General features: G+C 36.0%; 2 protein-coding genes across 2 annotated transcripts; both read left to right on the top strand.

Moving 5' to 3' along the window:
* Window positions 1-735: 735 nt before the first annotated feature.
* Window positions 736-3,495, top strand: LOC113716557 (D-galacturonate reductase). Its single transcript, XM_027240942.2, has 4 exons — window positions 736-1,604; window positions 1,876-2,119; window positions 2,227-2,406; window positions 3,114-3,495. Exons 1-4 carry the CDS (start codon window positions 1,291-1,293, stop codon window positions 3,324-3,326), a joined length of 951 nt encoding a protein of 316 aa, XP_027096743.1. The 5' UTR covers window positions 736-1,290; the 3' UTR covers window positions 3,327-3,495.
* A 6,937-nt stretch (window positions 3,496-10,432) lies between these two features.
* On the top strand, window positions 10,433-14,192 carry LOC113716425 (protein SIEVE ELEMENT OCCLUSION B). The gene is made up of 7 exons (XM_027240750.2): window positions 10,433-10,713; window positions 10,855-10,962; window positions 11,198-11,640; window positions 12,194-12,303; window positions 12,427-12,569; window positions 12,672-13,148; window positions 13,306-14,192. The coding sequence occupies exons 1-7, from the start codon at window positions 10,591-10,593 to the stop codon at window positions 13,921-13,923; spliced, it is 2,022 nt and encodes a 673-aa protein (XP_027096551.2). The 5' UTR covers window positions 10,433-10,590; the 3' UTR covers window positions 13,924-14,192.
* The last annotated feature ends 1,615 nt before the right edge of the window (window positions 14,193-15,807 follow it).

Consider the following 15,807-nt stretch of genomic DNA (forward strand, 5'->3'; position numbering starts at 1 on the left):
TTAAGTGTTGAATTGGGCTATGCCTTAATCTATGATTCGTTTTACTATTTTCCTTGGCTGAATAAATGAAGAGGAAATAATTGGCAAGCTTGAATTCTAAAGTTGGAGGAATCATTAGAGTTTTAACTTTTAATGTGCCGAAAACTTGAGTATTTAACAAAAAAGTTAAGAAACTGAAATTAAATTAATTATAACCACATACAACTTTACTTATATACATAGTGACAAGTTTATTTTCAAAATCCTTTTATGCTTAAAATTGTGGGATTGTCATCCCACAAAAATTACTACGGCCAAGTAACTTGAGTCTTTCTCTCTCAAAAAAAAAAAAAATTACAACCAATGAGTCCACTTAGGGAACTAAACAAGACCCTCTCCTAAATGAATAATACAATTGGAACATGGCCTAACATCTTCATGACTTAACAAGAAAATATAGGGCCATTTTGAATTTCCTATGTATATATATATTTATGGATTAACTTTTTATGCTATATATAACCCATAAGTATTGAGTCTACCTAAAATAAAGTTTGAGGGAAAATTACAAAATTCCCTATACAAATTTTGAAAATATATATATATGAATTAATTTTTTATACACTGACAGTATATATAGTCCATAAGTGTTGAATCTACCTAAAATAGTTTTTGATAAGGAAAAATTACACGATTCCCTGTACAAATTCTAAAACTATATATATATATATATATATATATATATATATATATATAAATATGTATATGAATTAATTTTTTATATACCGATGGTATATATAGCCCACAAGTGTTGAGTCTACCTAAAATAGAAATTTGGACAAGGAAAAATTAGAAAATTCCCTTTACAAATTCTGAAACTATAAATCCACTAGGTAATATAACATCTTCAATTTGATCAGTGGACTGAGATAATTTTTTTTTGTTTCTTTTTTGGGGCATCCTTGAATCCTTTTATCAAATAACCATGCCAATTGTGATGGTCAATATTGTATTGCCGTCTAGACGGTCCAAATTGACTTCCCCGTAGAAAATTGAGTACTAAATAATGCGGTAACAAGTTGACCACTCAATATTCAACTCCAGCAGCAAAGTGGAACAGGCACTCATAGTGTCTCTCACTTGACTGAATCCTGCCAAAATATAACATCAAAAATCAAATCAAATCTACAAAAAGCACTGAAAAGAATTTTAGTTAAAAGACCCCCAACACACTCATATATATAACGGTACTCAAAACACTCTCAACTACCAACAAATTGGATTTGGAGAAAGTTACAGACAGAAGAACATATGGCCAAATTACCAGGGGTAACATTGAGCAGTTGTGAGAAACCCATGCCAGTTATTGGCATGGGAACTTGCTCGTTCCCTCCGGCGGACCTGGAAACTACAAAAACAGCGATCATCGAAGCCATTAAAGCTGGCTACCGCCACTTTGACACGGCGTTTGCTTATGGTTCTGAGAAGCCTCTTGGTGAGGCAATAGTTGAAGCTTTGACACTTGGCCTGATCATGTCCAGGGATGAACTTTTTATCACCACTAAACTATGGAGCAGCTTTGCTGAACGTGACCAGATTGTTCCTGCCTGTAAAATGAGCCTTCAGTAAGTAACATCAAACTTATTTTTCCTTTTTTATACGCTGCTTTCATCATTTTATCATCTTTTTGATGATAAAAAGAAGTTTATGAAAAAGGGAGGTTACCCCATTTCAAGATTCGAATCTTGATTCTGAGTCGAAATCCGAGCCGAAATCCGAGCCTTAATAGCTCAGCCGAACCCTGCTGGCAATGGTTTTTTTGTTGTCCTGTTAAGATGATTGGACTAATTATTGCCCCTTTTGATTTTTTTTTTCTTTTTGGTATGTGTTCTCCAGGAATCTTCAGTTGGATTATATTGACATGTATCTGATACATTGGCCTGTGAGATTGACTGGAAGGGTCCGTTCAATGCCGGTCGAAAAAGATGCAATAAAGCCTCTGGATGTGAAGGGGGTATGGGAAGGCATGGAGGAATGCGTAAAACTTGGCCTAACAAAGGGCATAGGTGTGAGTAATTTCTCTTGCAAGAAACTTGAGGAAGTACTCGCAGTTGCTACAATTCCTCCTGCAGTTAATCAAGTGAGTCTGATTTATGAAAATTCTTGAAATTGAATTCTATTTTTTAATTCCTTTGTTCTTGTATATGGTGGGGTTGATCTGATGGTCTGTATCTTGTGTGATCAAAGGTGGAACTGAATCCAACTTGGCAGCAAAAGGAGCTAAGGGAGTTCTGCAAGGCAAAGGGTTTCGAAATCACTGCTTATTCTCCTTTGGGGGCCAACAACACCAAATGGGGAGATAACAGAGTTATGGACTCTGATGTGCTAGCTGAGATAGCCAAGTCTAGAGGGAAAACGGTTGCTCAGGTCTTTTACTTTCTTTTCTTTTCTTTAACATTTTCATGGGTTCTTTGCCATTATCAACAATAAATGAACTATGACTTTTGCCAATGTTCAGCACCTGTGTCCCAACTCCCAACAGGTTTATAAAAGAAAAACCAGAAACGAAAAAGAGCCAATTCCCAGAAATTTTAACAGTAGATTAACCCTCATTTTCCAAATAAACAATTAAAAGCATTTAAACAGGCGTCCAAATTAAGCATGTGACTGTCTAATGTACTTTGTTTTGAATTACGTGGTTTCCTGTTACCTTCTTTTCTTATTTGTTCTTGATGTTAGGTTGATCCTTTTTTGGGGAAAAAAAAAGAGATGTAAGTTAGGTAGGTAGATCATATTGGTTTTACAGGGTCAAAATTCTTCAAAATTGGAAAAGAACCAGCTCAAAAGTTGTTAGGACAAAAGGGCATTGAGTTTTTGGCTGCTTGCTTGACCGAGTTAGTCTCTTCTATTGAAGTAGTCAAACTTTCAATAAGTTCAATTGCATTTTTTTTGAGTCTGTTCAATTGTCTTTGCATATGCTTAGGCAACTCCTCTCTGTTTTTTGTTTCCCCAAGCTTTTGACCTTAATTATTTGCGCCTCTAGAACATAGCATGATTTAGATTTGATCTATGGAGTCCTTGTTTTATATATTGGTGATCCCAATTGTAATATATGTTGGAAAAACGCAATGCAGGTTGCACTAAGGTGGGTGTATGAACAAGGGGTGAGTTTGGTGACAAAGAGTTACAACAAGGAAAGAATGAAGCAGAACCTCCAAATCTTTGATTGGTCATTGTCTGGGGAAGAGTTGGAAAAAATTAGCCAAATCCCACAACGAAAAGGTGTCACCCTGGCCTCTGTTTTAGGTCCCCATGACCTTGTGCTGGAGTTGGATGCAGAAGTCTAATACTGAGTTGATATCACATTAAATTGATGTTGCGAATTCTGAAAAATAGATCGATAAATGTTCTGTACTGGACATATTTTATTCCTTTGTAAGAACAAGCATCAGAAGAAAGATGAGCTGTGTTGTTTTGGGAAAATTAACATAAATAAATAGAGAATTTCGATATCCAGACTCTAGAGCCAAGCATTGTTTCACTAGCTAATTTGATGTTTCAGGTCTGGAATCTTTATCTTTTAAGCTAGTTCAAAGTATCCGACACCATAACTTGTACCAACAGCAATGCTAATGTTTCTGGCTAGTTGCTGAAGCTATTCATTGCTGATAAGCAAAAGACAGCCCCACCAATTGGAAACTGCAAGTCCCCTATTATCTTCTGAAATTTGGGGTTCATTTACAACATATTTTTTTGTTTGGGATGGATTAGGCAGAAAAATGAGTAGGAAGAAAGTGGAGTATAGTTGCAATGCCTGTTCTGCAAACATTACATGTAAATCGATTGTCGCATTCCATACAATCTGACAATTCCTTGGCTGTTTGGAAATGTTTTTGAACATGAGCTCCTGAACCTCCTTTTTGGCACAATGGCACTACTGTTAGAAAGGAAATTACATACTACCACCTGGTCATGCTTCGATAATAAATTCCGTTGTTTCCCCTTGCACTATGGCGAAACAATTTGTAGCGAAGTTTGTTGCAACTGTAGTTGTCAAGATTATCAGATGTATGTTTCGTTATATAGATAAGTAGAAATAATTAACTGACTTGTCCAAAAGCTCATGTTGCGTTTTGAGCTCTGGAAGCCCTGTAAGCTAAACGAATCAACCTTGAAAGCATAGCCAAACGTTAAAATCAATTTGCTGTTTGGTCAGCTCTGGTGAGTTTCTTGAACAGAAGAACTAAATGCAGCAGAATAGTAGCCTTCTTTAGTAAAAGTTATGAAATGCAGTGCAGAACAAAAGAAGTATTTTTATCCTCAAGGAGTAAATCTTTTATACACTATCGGTAGAAACCTGTTTACACTGACGGCTAACCATATTGTGCCACCTCACTTGTTATAGCTTATTATCTGTATATTTCGTTGCTTGATTTTTCATTCATTCAATTAAAGAATGGAAGTCATCTTTCACCATTCTTTTGCCTCTCACCTCTGCGTTTTCAACCATCCCAGAAGTCCAAAGACAAAGGGTAGCTAGTGGTCAGGGCTAATGAGGTGCAGACGCCTGAGATGAAGGCCTCAGGACCTATGTGAATCCAGCCTTTGAGACACCAAGAGTGTCATTTCAAGTGAATCAGGCTAATCCAAGAGCTGAAATAATAAATGAGCCAGAGATAGTCCAGAAGATTGCGTCAACACCAACTGGATACCATCCTTGTGATGAGGGAAGTGATTTCCTGTATCTTTAACGCACCTGCATGCATCACTTCTGTCTGCTGGTGTCTTCACGGCCCCTATTAAGCTCCTCACCTCATTGCAATATGTTTTTCCTGGCTCAGTCTTTTCTCCAGTAAGATAGGAGACGCATGATCCCGTATAAACATCAACTTGATAGCAAGTGATGGCATACCTTAGCTCAAGAACCCTCTCTCACCACCCATGTATAAGGTTACATATCGCATCTTGTGTGCCATTATAAGTGCTTTTTTGTAGTATGCTAACCCATTTATTTATAGAAAACATTTTGTTTGGACAAAATCAAATAATAGCAGGAAACCAATGTTAATTTCTAAACTTGTACAGAATAGAAAATAACTTTTAAATTCTAAACAAAATAGGGAATTTCTTGACTACTATTTCAAGTAATTAAAACCAATTAGAAAACTAGTTACTTTCACAAAAAATAAAAAACCTGCCTAAAAGAAATTAAACCAATTTCGTAACAAATTTTCACCTTGACAAATATTTCTTTTAGCAATTATTTGCCTTCAACTACAAAAAAATATGGTGTCGAATTACACATCCGAATCAAAACAGTTCTGATATCCAATTAGTTCAATTGGCAAATGGACATGTATAGTTACTCCGAGTTTAACCTCTTGTTAACTCGTGAAAAGATGTCTCAATCCACCATCTCTCTTTCCAGAATTTCTTCTCACCACCACTCGCAATTTGGGATCTCCTTTTGTGAGCTTTATTTCTAGCCATGGTAGAGTTACCATATCTCTTCCCATTCTCAAGACTGTTTTGCCATGTGTGGTTTTCGAGACTCGACCTAAAACAAAAAAACTTGTAACTGTCAAGTCTTCAGGCACTTAGAAATTAGATCTCTTTATTTCTTTAGAACAGATGTCACACCACCTAAAGAATATAATCCGAATCTAAAAACTATCCAGGATGAAATATCAACAGTTGGAGTTGTGAAAAAGTCGCCACCGATTCATGTCCAAAATCAATATTGAACTCCATCTTTTCCTTGACTCTTGAATCACCTGCATGGATTCACCGTCAAGTATCTTTATACTTTCCAGTTTTCCATCTCTCACCATCAATGCTTCTTACCAAATTATTGAAACAAAGTTATAACCCTTTAAATTGTTCAATTGGTAATAGTCACCAACCTACTTGATCTCAATAGTCAATTAGGATTTTACCATGAACCCGCTCTGATACCAGTTTGTTAGGATCCAAGCGCAAAACAAATAACTATTAAGATATCAAATATACAACAATTTAATGAGAACCAAGCCATAAGCATATGTCTACGAAGAGAAATTCGTTCTTTATTATGAGAGGAAAATTCTATACAAAAATATAACTTGAATTCAAACCCAACTCTTGTATACCATCTTTCATCTCCCAAGAACCCTCTCTCACTACCTATGTATAAGGTTACATGTCGCCTCTTGCATACCTTTATGTATGTCTTTTTGTAATATGCTAACCCACCTATTTATAGAAAATATTATTTGGTCAAAAATCAAATAATAACAGGAAACCAATGCTAATTCCTATACTTATATAGAATAGGAAATAAATTCTAAATCCTAAACAAAATAGGAAATTTCAAGTAACTGAAATTAATTAGAAAACTAGTTATTTTCACACAAAATAAAAAGCCTGTCTAAAAGAAATTAATCCAATTTTCTAATAACTAGTGGTTGACCTGATGAAGCAGTAGTTGATCTAGCGGAGTGGTGATACCTAGAAGGTGGTAGATAATAGGAGAATCAACATCTAGAAGCTGTTACAATCAGCTGGCAGATACTATTTGAAGAGATTCTCAACTAATGCGGAAGGCAAAGAAAAGACAAAACTCTCAAAAACAGAAAATGAAAATTTGAAGAATATCTCTCTAGCTTTTCTAGGAATTAGAATTAGGCCTCAATTAGAATTAAGAGTTCTGTTGAATTTTATTCAATCGTTAGTGTAAATCTACTTTGCTTAAGCAATCATCAGCCTAGTTTATTTTATTTTTCTCAAATTCAATGACAAGTTCAATTCCAAGAACCTTTCAATCAACTATCATCCATTTGTTTATCAGTTACTTCTGTACAATAATTTTAAGTCCTTGACTCGTTCAAGGCAGGATATGCAGCAATCTTTGATGAGTTAGATGTGGGTGCACTTTCAATCAGTTCTCTTACGTTTTCAATCCGCAGCTCTTTTTAGTTTTCAATCAACTTGGTTATTTTTCTTTCAACAACGGCATGCTCAGCAATGAATTCAGTTTAGTTTGCCATCTGCAAAAATTGGGATGAATAGAAATGGCAGAGTCAGTGGGACATTGTCAAAGTGTCTGATTTGGAATGCATGTTAGAAGGAAAAATCATCTCAATCACCAAGTGTTCATCTCTCAAAAGATGGTTGACATGCTGAACGAAGTCCACCGATTAGAGGATCTCTGAAGATACTTTCTAAAGGTTAATGAACAAATTGGTGTAGGGTTTTTGACAAGTGGAAAAGTAACAATTAGTAGAACATAGGAGAATCAACAAGAAGCAGTTACAATCAGCTGGTAGATACCACTTCAAGAGATTCTCAACAATTAATGCTGGGGCAGAAGGCAAAGAAAGACACAACTCTCAAAAATAGAAAAATGACAATTTAAAGAAGGGATAATTGCAGAAACCTCCGTTGAGGTTTCTAACTGTTGCACTCATTTCCCCTAAGGTTTGGAAAATAGCACTAACCTCCCCTAACATGAATTGGGGACCTATAGTTGACATAAAATAGGATAATTTACTTCTATACTCTAAGAGTTTAAGGTTATTAGTAAACAAATTTGGGGCAAAAAAATTAGGGCAATAAACAAGTCTAAAATAGTTAATTAAACAAGATTAACGGTTATTTTTTGCTTTATTAGGCACTGTAAGTGCACTTACAAAATGGCGCCAATTGATGCTCTAATATGGTGTCATTTTGTGATTGACAATACTTGAGAGGACAATGAAAATCATATATTTTCTACATAGAAAAGCAGCAAAAGCAAGAAAAATGTAGGAAAAATAAACCTCCAGACAAGGCTTCATAAAAGAATAAGTTTCAGTGGTTTTGGTTGAACTTATTTCATAATATGCATTCATGAAATAAAAGGAGAAAGAAAGCAGAAATCAAGGCAAAATCTGAGGATTTTTTTTGTTAAAAATATGTGGCAATCAGAAGATGATATGTAAGAAATTCTTTATCATTTCAACTTAATACACAAAGTTGTAGTGTTAGTTATAGAATGATGAAATTGTTGTGTCGATCATGAGAGAACATAGTTGTGTACGAAATATGATAAATAGTGTGAGATCGGTATACTATAATGTATAACAATAAGAAACTTTCTTGTACTGATCAAAGGTGAATTTTTTTTTTTACTTGATCAACAGTCTCTTTATATGTTTTAAATCTCAGATTTCTGAACATATGTTTGTTGCTTTTTGTAGATTTTACTACTGATCTTGTTCTCTTTGCACATATATCCTCTAAGTTTGACTAATTATTTCTATCTCTTAATGTTTTTCATTCTTTTACTAATACAACATCACAAGAGGCAAAAAGGGTACAAACGGAACAAAATTATCTCACTTCTTAAAAGACTTTTTTAATGGCACTTTCTCTAGTATGGGCTGAACTTGCTATCAAAATCTTAAGTTCAAGAGAGATTAGTGCTATTTTTCAAACCTTAGGGGAGGTGAGTGCAATTGACAGAAACCTCCCCAATTATCCCTTTAAAGATTCTCTTCTAGCTTTCTAAGGCTTAAAAGTGGGCACCAACTTCCATCTCATTTCCAGTAATTAGAATGAGGAGCTTTGTTGAATTTCATTCAATCATTTATGTAAATTTACTTTGTTTAAGGAATCATCAACCTAGTTCATACATTTTCTTTCTCAAAGCCAATGGCAAGTTCAAGTCCAAGAACTTTTCGATTAACTTCTTGCATCGTCTATTTCCTGATCAGTTGCTTCTGCACGGCGATTATAAGTCCTTGTGCAATCAAGCCAGGATGGTTAACAATCTCTGACGAGTTAGATGTAGTTGTACTTCAAATCAATTTAAGAATATTGTAAGAGAACGATCATGTAACTTCCATATTATTTGACACTTTTCATGGAGGACGTTGAATTGCGCTTGTCACTCGATTCTAAAGCCCTGTGTGTCGTTATGACTTAGGAATCACGTGAGCAATACTCCAAGGACTCTTGGTACAAAAGTTCAACGCATCATATAAAAGATTGGAGAAGCATGGTTCACATTCAAGCCTGCTGATAGAGGAGGGAATCAATCGACTTATAGGCCTTTTAGCAAATTATGGATCCTCTTACACTTCCTCTTTTTGCCAAAAGAATTAGCAGATTAGATAGGATAACTTCTATCAATTAACGTTACGATTTGCATTCAAAATTCTTACCTGCCTTTGGCTAACATGATAGAATCTACATTTAGCAACCAACCAGGTTATAACTGTTATTGTTGACAACAAATTACATTGTCTATCTATCTCTTTTAACTTAGTTATAGAACTTATTACAGCAAAAGGGTCATTCTCGTATTACTACAAATTATCAGACAAATTAAGATTCTGTGTCAGAGTGAGCAAGCTTTACAGTGACAGAATTACAGAAACTTAAAGCCAAGCTCTATTCTATTGATGTGCTTTCTTGTTTTTCCTGGTCTTCCTTTTTGGCTTCTTGTGTTATAATTAAACCAAGTATCAAGTAAAGAAAAGGAAAAGCACCCCCCATTGCTAAAGGAGTAAAGTCATACGGTTTAACTAATTCGTTGTCATTTCTCACGTTGGAACTACCTACGATTCTTAAACAGGAATGCCCTACATTCACCTCTGCTCATGCCAAGCTGGGAAAAGGAGCAAAGGAAAATAAAAATAATAACTAGAAATTTTTGGCATAAATGTCATTAATCAGTCAGAAATTGATAATAGTTTGCTAACTTATTTAGACCATATACATAATCCAAACAGATTCAGATCAAATACACATATTTAACTGACTTTTGATTTATCTATTGAAAAAACTGAGTAAAATTCCGCCTATTTGCCCCCCAAAAAGTAATTATCAGTTAACACTCCTTCGCTTTATAACTTTCCTATAATATACTAACACCTACTTGCCGAGCTAAGATAAGATGCCAATTTAATTATGAATATTTAATTTCCTAACTTTAAATTAAAATATCACTTGAAATATAAGTAGATTACAAAAGAAAAATATATTCAACATAAAAAAGTCAAGTTGTCATCCTAAAAATACATATGAAATTGTTTATGACTTTTGACGATTTTGTCTAAAGCATTAGAATGCTAGTTATAATATTTTGAATTTATAATTTAAATTTATCATACTTTCTCTACTTCATTTTTCTTATATTGCCATGCACTTGATTTCTCGCCCCCCTAACCGAAAGTTTTGGCTACATCTCACTTCAGTGAGATTTGCAAGCCTAACAAGCTTACCTGCAGATCACTTGAAATTTCCAACCTCTCACAAACTTCACTGGATAAAACCATATTCAAAGCAAGGAACATGATTCATTCAACCTTTGGCTTTATTCCTTTCATTTTATTTTATTTTTTGGGTTGAGCCATTCTACCTTTATTCCATTAGAACATGATAAATAAGGCCCCCAAGCCAATCTTTGCGCCACCACATCTCTCATCAAAGACCTCAACAGCTTCCCGCAATAGCTAGTAAAACTTTGCCAACTACAAGGGGCCAGCAACTGCACCCAATTCAGCAGTTGAAAGAGCTGTGCCCCGCCCAACGAGTGAAATTGTACCCATAACCAGGGGCCATCCACTGTCTCAAGCAACCAATAAAGCAATGGAGATGGACAGGGTGAAGGAAGTTCTAGATACACATGTACCAGATGGCCGTGATTTTGATGTAAAACCTCTCGTCCCCATCGTTGAGGATATCATGAAACGTGCTACATTTCTTGGTGGTGTATGTTATTGTTACTTATTTATTGTCCTCGTTTCACGATATGTACATAATGGAGTGTATATATATGTCCTTGTCCATGAATGTGTTGTTCAGTCTATCACCTGTTCTGACATGAAATTGTATCTCTGTTGTGCATTTTAGGGGGCACAAGATCAAGATTATGCTGATACATGGGAGGATACTGCTATTCGCAGCGGTTACACTGACATGCCAGAATTAACATATGCTATCAACAAAACAATTAATGAGGTATGCGTTCTGTATATGCACATATCAGAGCTCCAGTGGACATAGGACTTTCACGAAGCACTAGACACAATTTCGGCGAATTCAACCATGTTCGAAATAGAAAATGATATTTCACTAACACGCGCGCACACAAAAAGAGGACATTGCATAAACAGATCTCAGACTAAAAAAATATATTGTGCATTTGTACTTTACTGACATTGTTACTCAATGTTGTAAACGTAATGTATGGCAGATAATCTGCAACTGCAGTTCGGGAGGAGATGAACATTTTGTTGCTATAGCACTCTGCCGGTCACTATCAAGATATGCGTGGGAGGACAAGGTGGCAATAGCTCTTGCTGCTTTTGCTGTGAGTTATGGTAAGTTCTGGCTGGTTGCTCAGCTTCGCACTACGAATCCACTAGCCAAGTCACTTGCAGTTATTAGGGAACTCCCAGAAATAATCGAGCATACTGAAGCCTTGAAGCGAAAGTTTGAGGCAGTTAGTAACCTCAGTAAGGCAATGCTGAATGTGACTTCTTGTATTATTAACCTCAAGGAGCTGCCCATAGAGGACATTGGTCAATCAAATGAATGGGTGTTTCTTACTGCTCATGTCCCCACAGCAGTTTACTGGACTGTTCGTAGCATTGCTGCTTGTTCTTTTATACTGAACCTTACTGCCCTTGGACCTGAGTATGTTTCCAGTTTTCCCTTCTGGCCAAGCTATATTCTTGGTTTCTCTGACTATTTGGTCTGATGATAGAAAATGTCCTAGTAGCTGAACGTGCTGGCATGTACAACAAGAAGATACCTTCTGCACTATTTCTTACAATGTTTTCAGCAGTACTCCCTAGAAATTTATGCTTGCCTAGCTATTTGCTATTTTCATTAATGCAATGAAGCATGACTAAGCAGTTAGACCAACATTTGCAAACTTATTATTGTGTGTTGAGATGCCTTGAATTAGATCTTCAACTCCCGCTGACCTGTACGGAGGTCTCGCTTACGGTATATATTAGTTACCGTGTCTGTTTTATTTCGGGTCTTGTTTTGGGCCTATTTCTGGGTCCAGTCCGTTTGGTTGTATATATATACACCTTATTTTAGTCTGTAAAACTATTCTGATTACAACCCTAATACAATCTGATTTTCCCCAAGTTGTTCTTGTCTGTTCTTGTTTGTTCTTCCATTTCCGCTGCATCTGTTATAACATTGTGATTGCTTACTTGTAATTTTTTTTTAACAGGTATGTCGACTCAGCTGCGGAGGCGTGGGACTTGAATGGTGTGGCTCATAAGCTTGCCAAAATTAAAGAGGACCTGAAAGAGCAAATGAATAGTATAAAGCAGAAAATAGGTAAATTACCTGCATATTGAACTGTTCAGAATACTATGTGGTACACATACTATCATAAAATAGGTAAATCAGAATTGTGTAAACTAGTTCAGCAATTAATGAACGGGTCTTCCCATGTTACAGAGGACAAGAGACAGGATGATGCATATAATGCACTTGTTGAACTGTTTAAGACACCCAACACTGACAACACGAAGATTCTTAGTGCTGTGATAAATGTCAAGGAGGACCAGCTGCCCCTGTATGATGGAACTAACAAGAAAAGAGTTTGTCACTGCTCTTCACCAGAACTCATCTTCCCTCCTTTTGCATGTTGTCTATCATAGTATCATGTATGTGACGTCTTTCTATCTTTTGGATGATGACAGGCTAGCATTGACATATTGAGAAAGAAACATGTTTTGCTGCTTATTTCAGAACTTCACATACCCCAAGAAGAGCCCTCTATCCTCCATCAGTTTTACACCGAATCAAGGCAACAGCCAACTAAGCTAGATAAACAGTACGAGGTTGTTTGGCTTCCAGTTGTTGACACATTCTCAAATGCAACTGATGAGCAGTTTGAGCTTGTCCAAAACTCAATGCCATGGTACTCGGTTCACCCTATCATGCTTGAGCCTGCTTTCATCAGATTCATCAAGGACGTCAAGAGCTTTGACAAGACACCACAACTTCTGGTCTTGCATCCACGGGGAATCTTACCAGGTCACAATGCTCGGGACATGATGTGGGTTTGGGGTAATTTAGCTTTCCCTTTCACTGAAGAAAGAGAAAAAGAACTATGGACGGAAGCAACCTTGATAGAATTGTTAGCCGACTCCATTCATCAAAACCTCTTACTTTGGGTATTGACATCTTTCTCATCTCGGACACCAATAAACTCGCTAATTTGGGTCAAGAAATAGTAAAATAAGCCAAACTTGAAATTCTGCCGAGTGGTTTTACATTGCTTCTTGGTACCAAGTATATATAATAGTATTGAACATATTTCATGTTACACAGGCTGATCAAAACAGATACATATGCTTGTATGGTGGAGCGGACATTGAAGGGATCAGGAGATTAACAACTATTATGCGGTCTGTTGCAAATACTGCACGTATCCCTCTGGAGATGCTCTATGTGGGGGGAAAAAACCCGAAGGAAAGCGTGAGGAAAAACAATTCCATCATCCAGGCTGAAAACCTAAGCCACATTTTGCCTGACCTGATTAAGATCCAAATTTTCTGGATGAGGCTGGAGATCATGCTTAAGTCCTGGGGTCAACACGGCATGTTCGTGAAGAGTGATTTAATACAGCATGTTGGGAAAATAATTTGCTATGACAAAGATGGCGAGGGATGGGCTCTCATTGCCAGAGGCTGGCATGAGATGGCTAAAGGAATAGACAAAGAAGTTTACCAGTGCCTGAGCAAGTTTAACGAGTGGAAGGACAAAGTTGTTTACCCCGACGGCTTTGTGATTGCTCTGGACGAGAAACTTCGTGAGCTCCATACACCTCATCACTGCAACCGCCTGATATTGCCCGAAAGTAGTGGGCACATTCCTGAGAAGGTGTCTTGTGCTGAATGCGGCCGTCCCATGGAGAGTTTCTTCATGTACCGTTGCTGCACCGATTAAATTCAGCAATTATCTTGAACCCAGATCACGTTAGCTTTGGAGAACCAATCTTGAAGAATAATAAGCAAGCAGCTCCTGGTTCTCCAAACTAAACTAGTACCATATATTCAAGAGTTTGCTATTATTCTGTGATACATAAAAGAATAAATTTGCTGTAAGTTTTGCTTCCGTGGCTTTTATGCCTCCTATGATGACACTAATAATGCTGTGTGCTGTAAAAATATTAAATATTCCTAGTATTGACTAAACAAAGCTTTCCTCTTAATTAACCTCGTCGTTATCTCATCTTCCTCTCAGTTTTTGGCCATTTTTTGTTTGACTACCTTTACATTTTTTGTTTTTATTCCTATTATATCTTTTGCAGAATGCAGAAATAGTAGTTTACTGCTGCGAAGAAATTAAGCTTCCCTGGTGATTACTGATTACAAACATATGCAACTTTTTTCTGGTTTTTCTTTGTGATTATTTTCTGTTTTCGTTCTGCACTCTACAACCAAGTTCTTCCATTTAATTGCTGCTCAGTGTTCTGCCAGTGAAGGTCGATCAGTGACCTCTATAATTGAGAGGAGATAGTAAGTGATCATTGGATTCATTCATTTTTGGTGTAATTCATTCTTGATCTTTAGCTTCCTCTTCTTTTATAAAGAAAGTTGATCTTTGGTATTCTCTTGAGTTCTTACTCATGAAATCCTTTGAGAACCAATTAATAAGAAAGTCGGCTTAGTAGTTATAATCTAGTTAAATTGTAACAAGCGAAATACTTAATCCATGCAAATCTTTAATTGCTCAAACCACGCTTTGATACTATTTCCCTTAGAACTAAATTCATCAATTAAGTTTTAGTTTACAAAAATATTCATGACATTACTTAACCAAGCGGAGAAAATAAATTGTGATTATAATGGTTGTAGATATAATAGGGATAACCATTGAACAACCCGAGCATTGAACAACTACAACAACGTGAGAATTGAATGTTTTAATTGGAAATGGTCGGAATGAATTTTGAGTACGTTCTGATTTATCTTCAATTGACGCGTCGATTGTGAGCCAACGAACACAATGCCTCACTGAAGCAAAACCCTAGAATTGAACTTCAAACTGATTTTGGAGATGAGAGATCTAGAAGCAATAACTCAGGAAAAAAAAAAAAAAAGAAACATATACACCACAATGAAAACCAAAAAGAAAATAGAAGGTAATTTGTTGATATAAAATTACTGATTTCGACACAGATTGAACAAGTTCTCTACATTGTAATCTCACTGCTTGCATTATTATGTATGATCGCCATTATCATTTGACAACAAGGTTAAATTGTCTTCATTCCCGCTTTCACTCTATCTGTTTCTTAAATCTCACATTTTCTCTATTATAAAAAAATAAAAAATTTAAAAAGAAAAAGTTGAGTCAAATCACTGACTAGATTGAGGACACTTTTTCGTATTTTGCCAATAGCATAATATTTATTATGCAAGAATCCAGCACTGTATCGACAGAAATTTTCTTCCCTCGCATCCATTCAAAGCCCCAAGAACTTCCCAGTCAAGAAAGCAAGAGATCAAGAAAAACAAGCAATCCATCTTATCATATGGGTTGCATAACTTTGTGGTCGGCCTCTTGTTTTTACATTTTAATTGCTTCTGCGGACATACGCAAGAGAAGTTACACTGCTACTTATATAAACTTCAATTCTTGTTATATAAACTCCAAGGTGTACACAATCATTAATTCGATATATCATGATAAGACGAAAACTTAGGCAAAATTTTTTTTTTTTTGAAGATAAGATGTATTAACAGTGAATAACCTTTTTTCTGATAGCTCTATTATAGTTTGGAATTTCATCCTTTTTGGAAATACTTTAATTCGTTGGGATGTACT

Source organism: Coffea arabica, chromosome 11c (assembly GCF_036785885.1).
Source record: "Coffea arabica cultivar ET-39 chromosome 11c, Coffea Arabica ET-39 HiFi, whole genome shotgun sequence".
NCBI lineage: Eukaryota > Viridiplantae > Streptophyta > Magnoliopsida > Gentianales > Rubiaceae > Coffea > Coffea arabica.

Bases quoted from the DNA above. Each gene is read 5' to 3' on its own strand.
- LOC113716425 (XM_027240750.2), top strand. From the start codon at position 10,591: ATGGAGATGGACAGGGTGAAGGAAGTTCTAGATACACATGTACCAGAT. The intron at 11,641-12,193 runs GTATGTTTCCAG...TTTTTTTAACAG, and splicing joins CTTACTGCCCTTGGACCTGA to GTATGTCGACTCAGCTGCGG. The intron at 12,570-12,671 runs GTTTGTCACTGC...GGATGATGACAG, and splicing joins ATGGAACTAACAAGAAAAGA to GCTAGCATTGACATATTGAG.
- LOC113716557 (XM_027240942.2), top strand. From the start codon at position 1,291: ATGGCCAAATTACCAGGGGTAACATTGAGCAGTTGTGAGAAACCCATG. The intron at 1,605-1,875 runs GTAAGTAACATC...TGTGTTCTCCAG, and splicing joins GCCTGTAAAATGAGCCTTCA to GAATCTTCAGTTGGATTATA. The intron at 2,407-3,113 runs GTCTTTTACTTT...AACGCAATGCAG, and splicing joins GAGGGAAAACGGTTGCTCAG to GTTGCACTAAGGTGGGTGTA.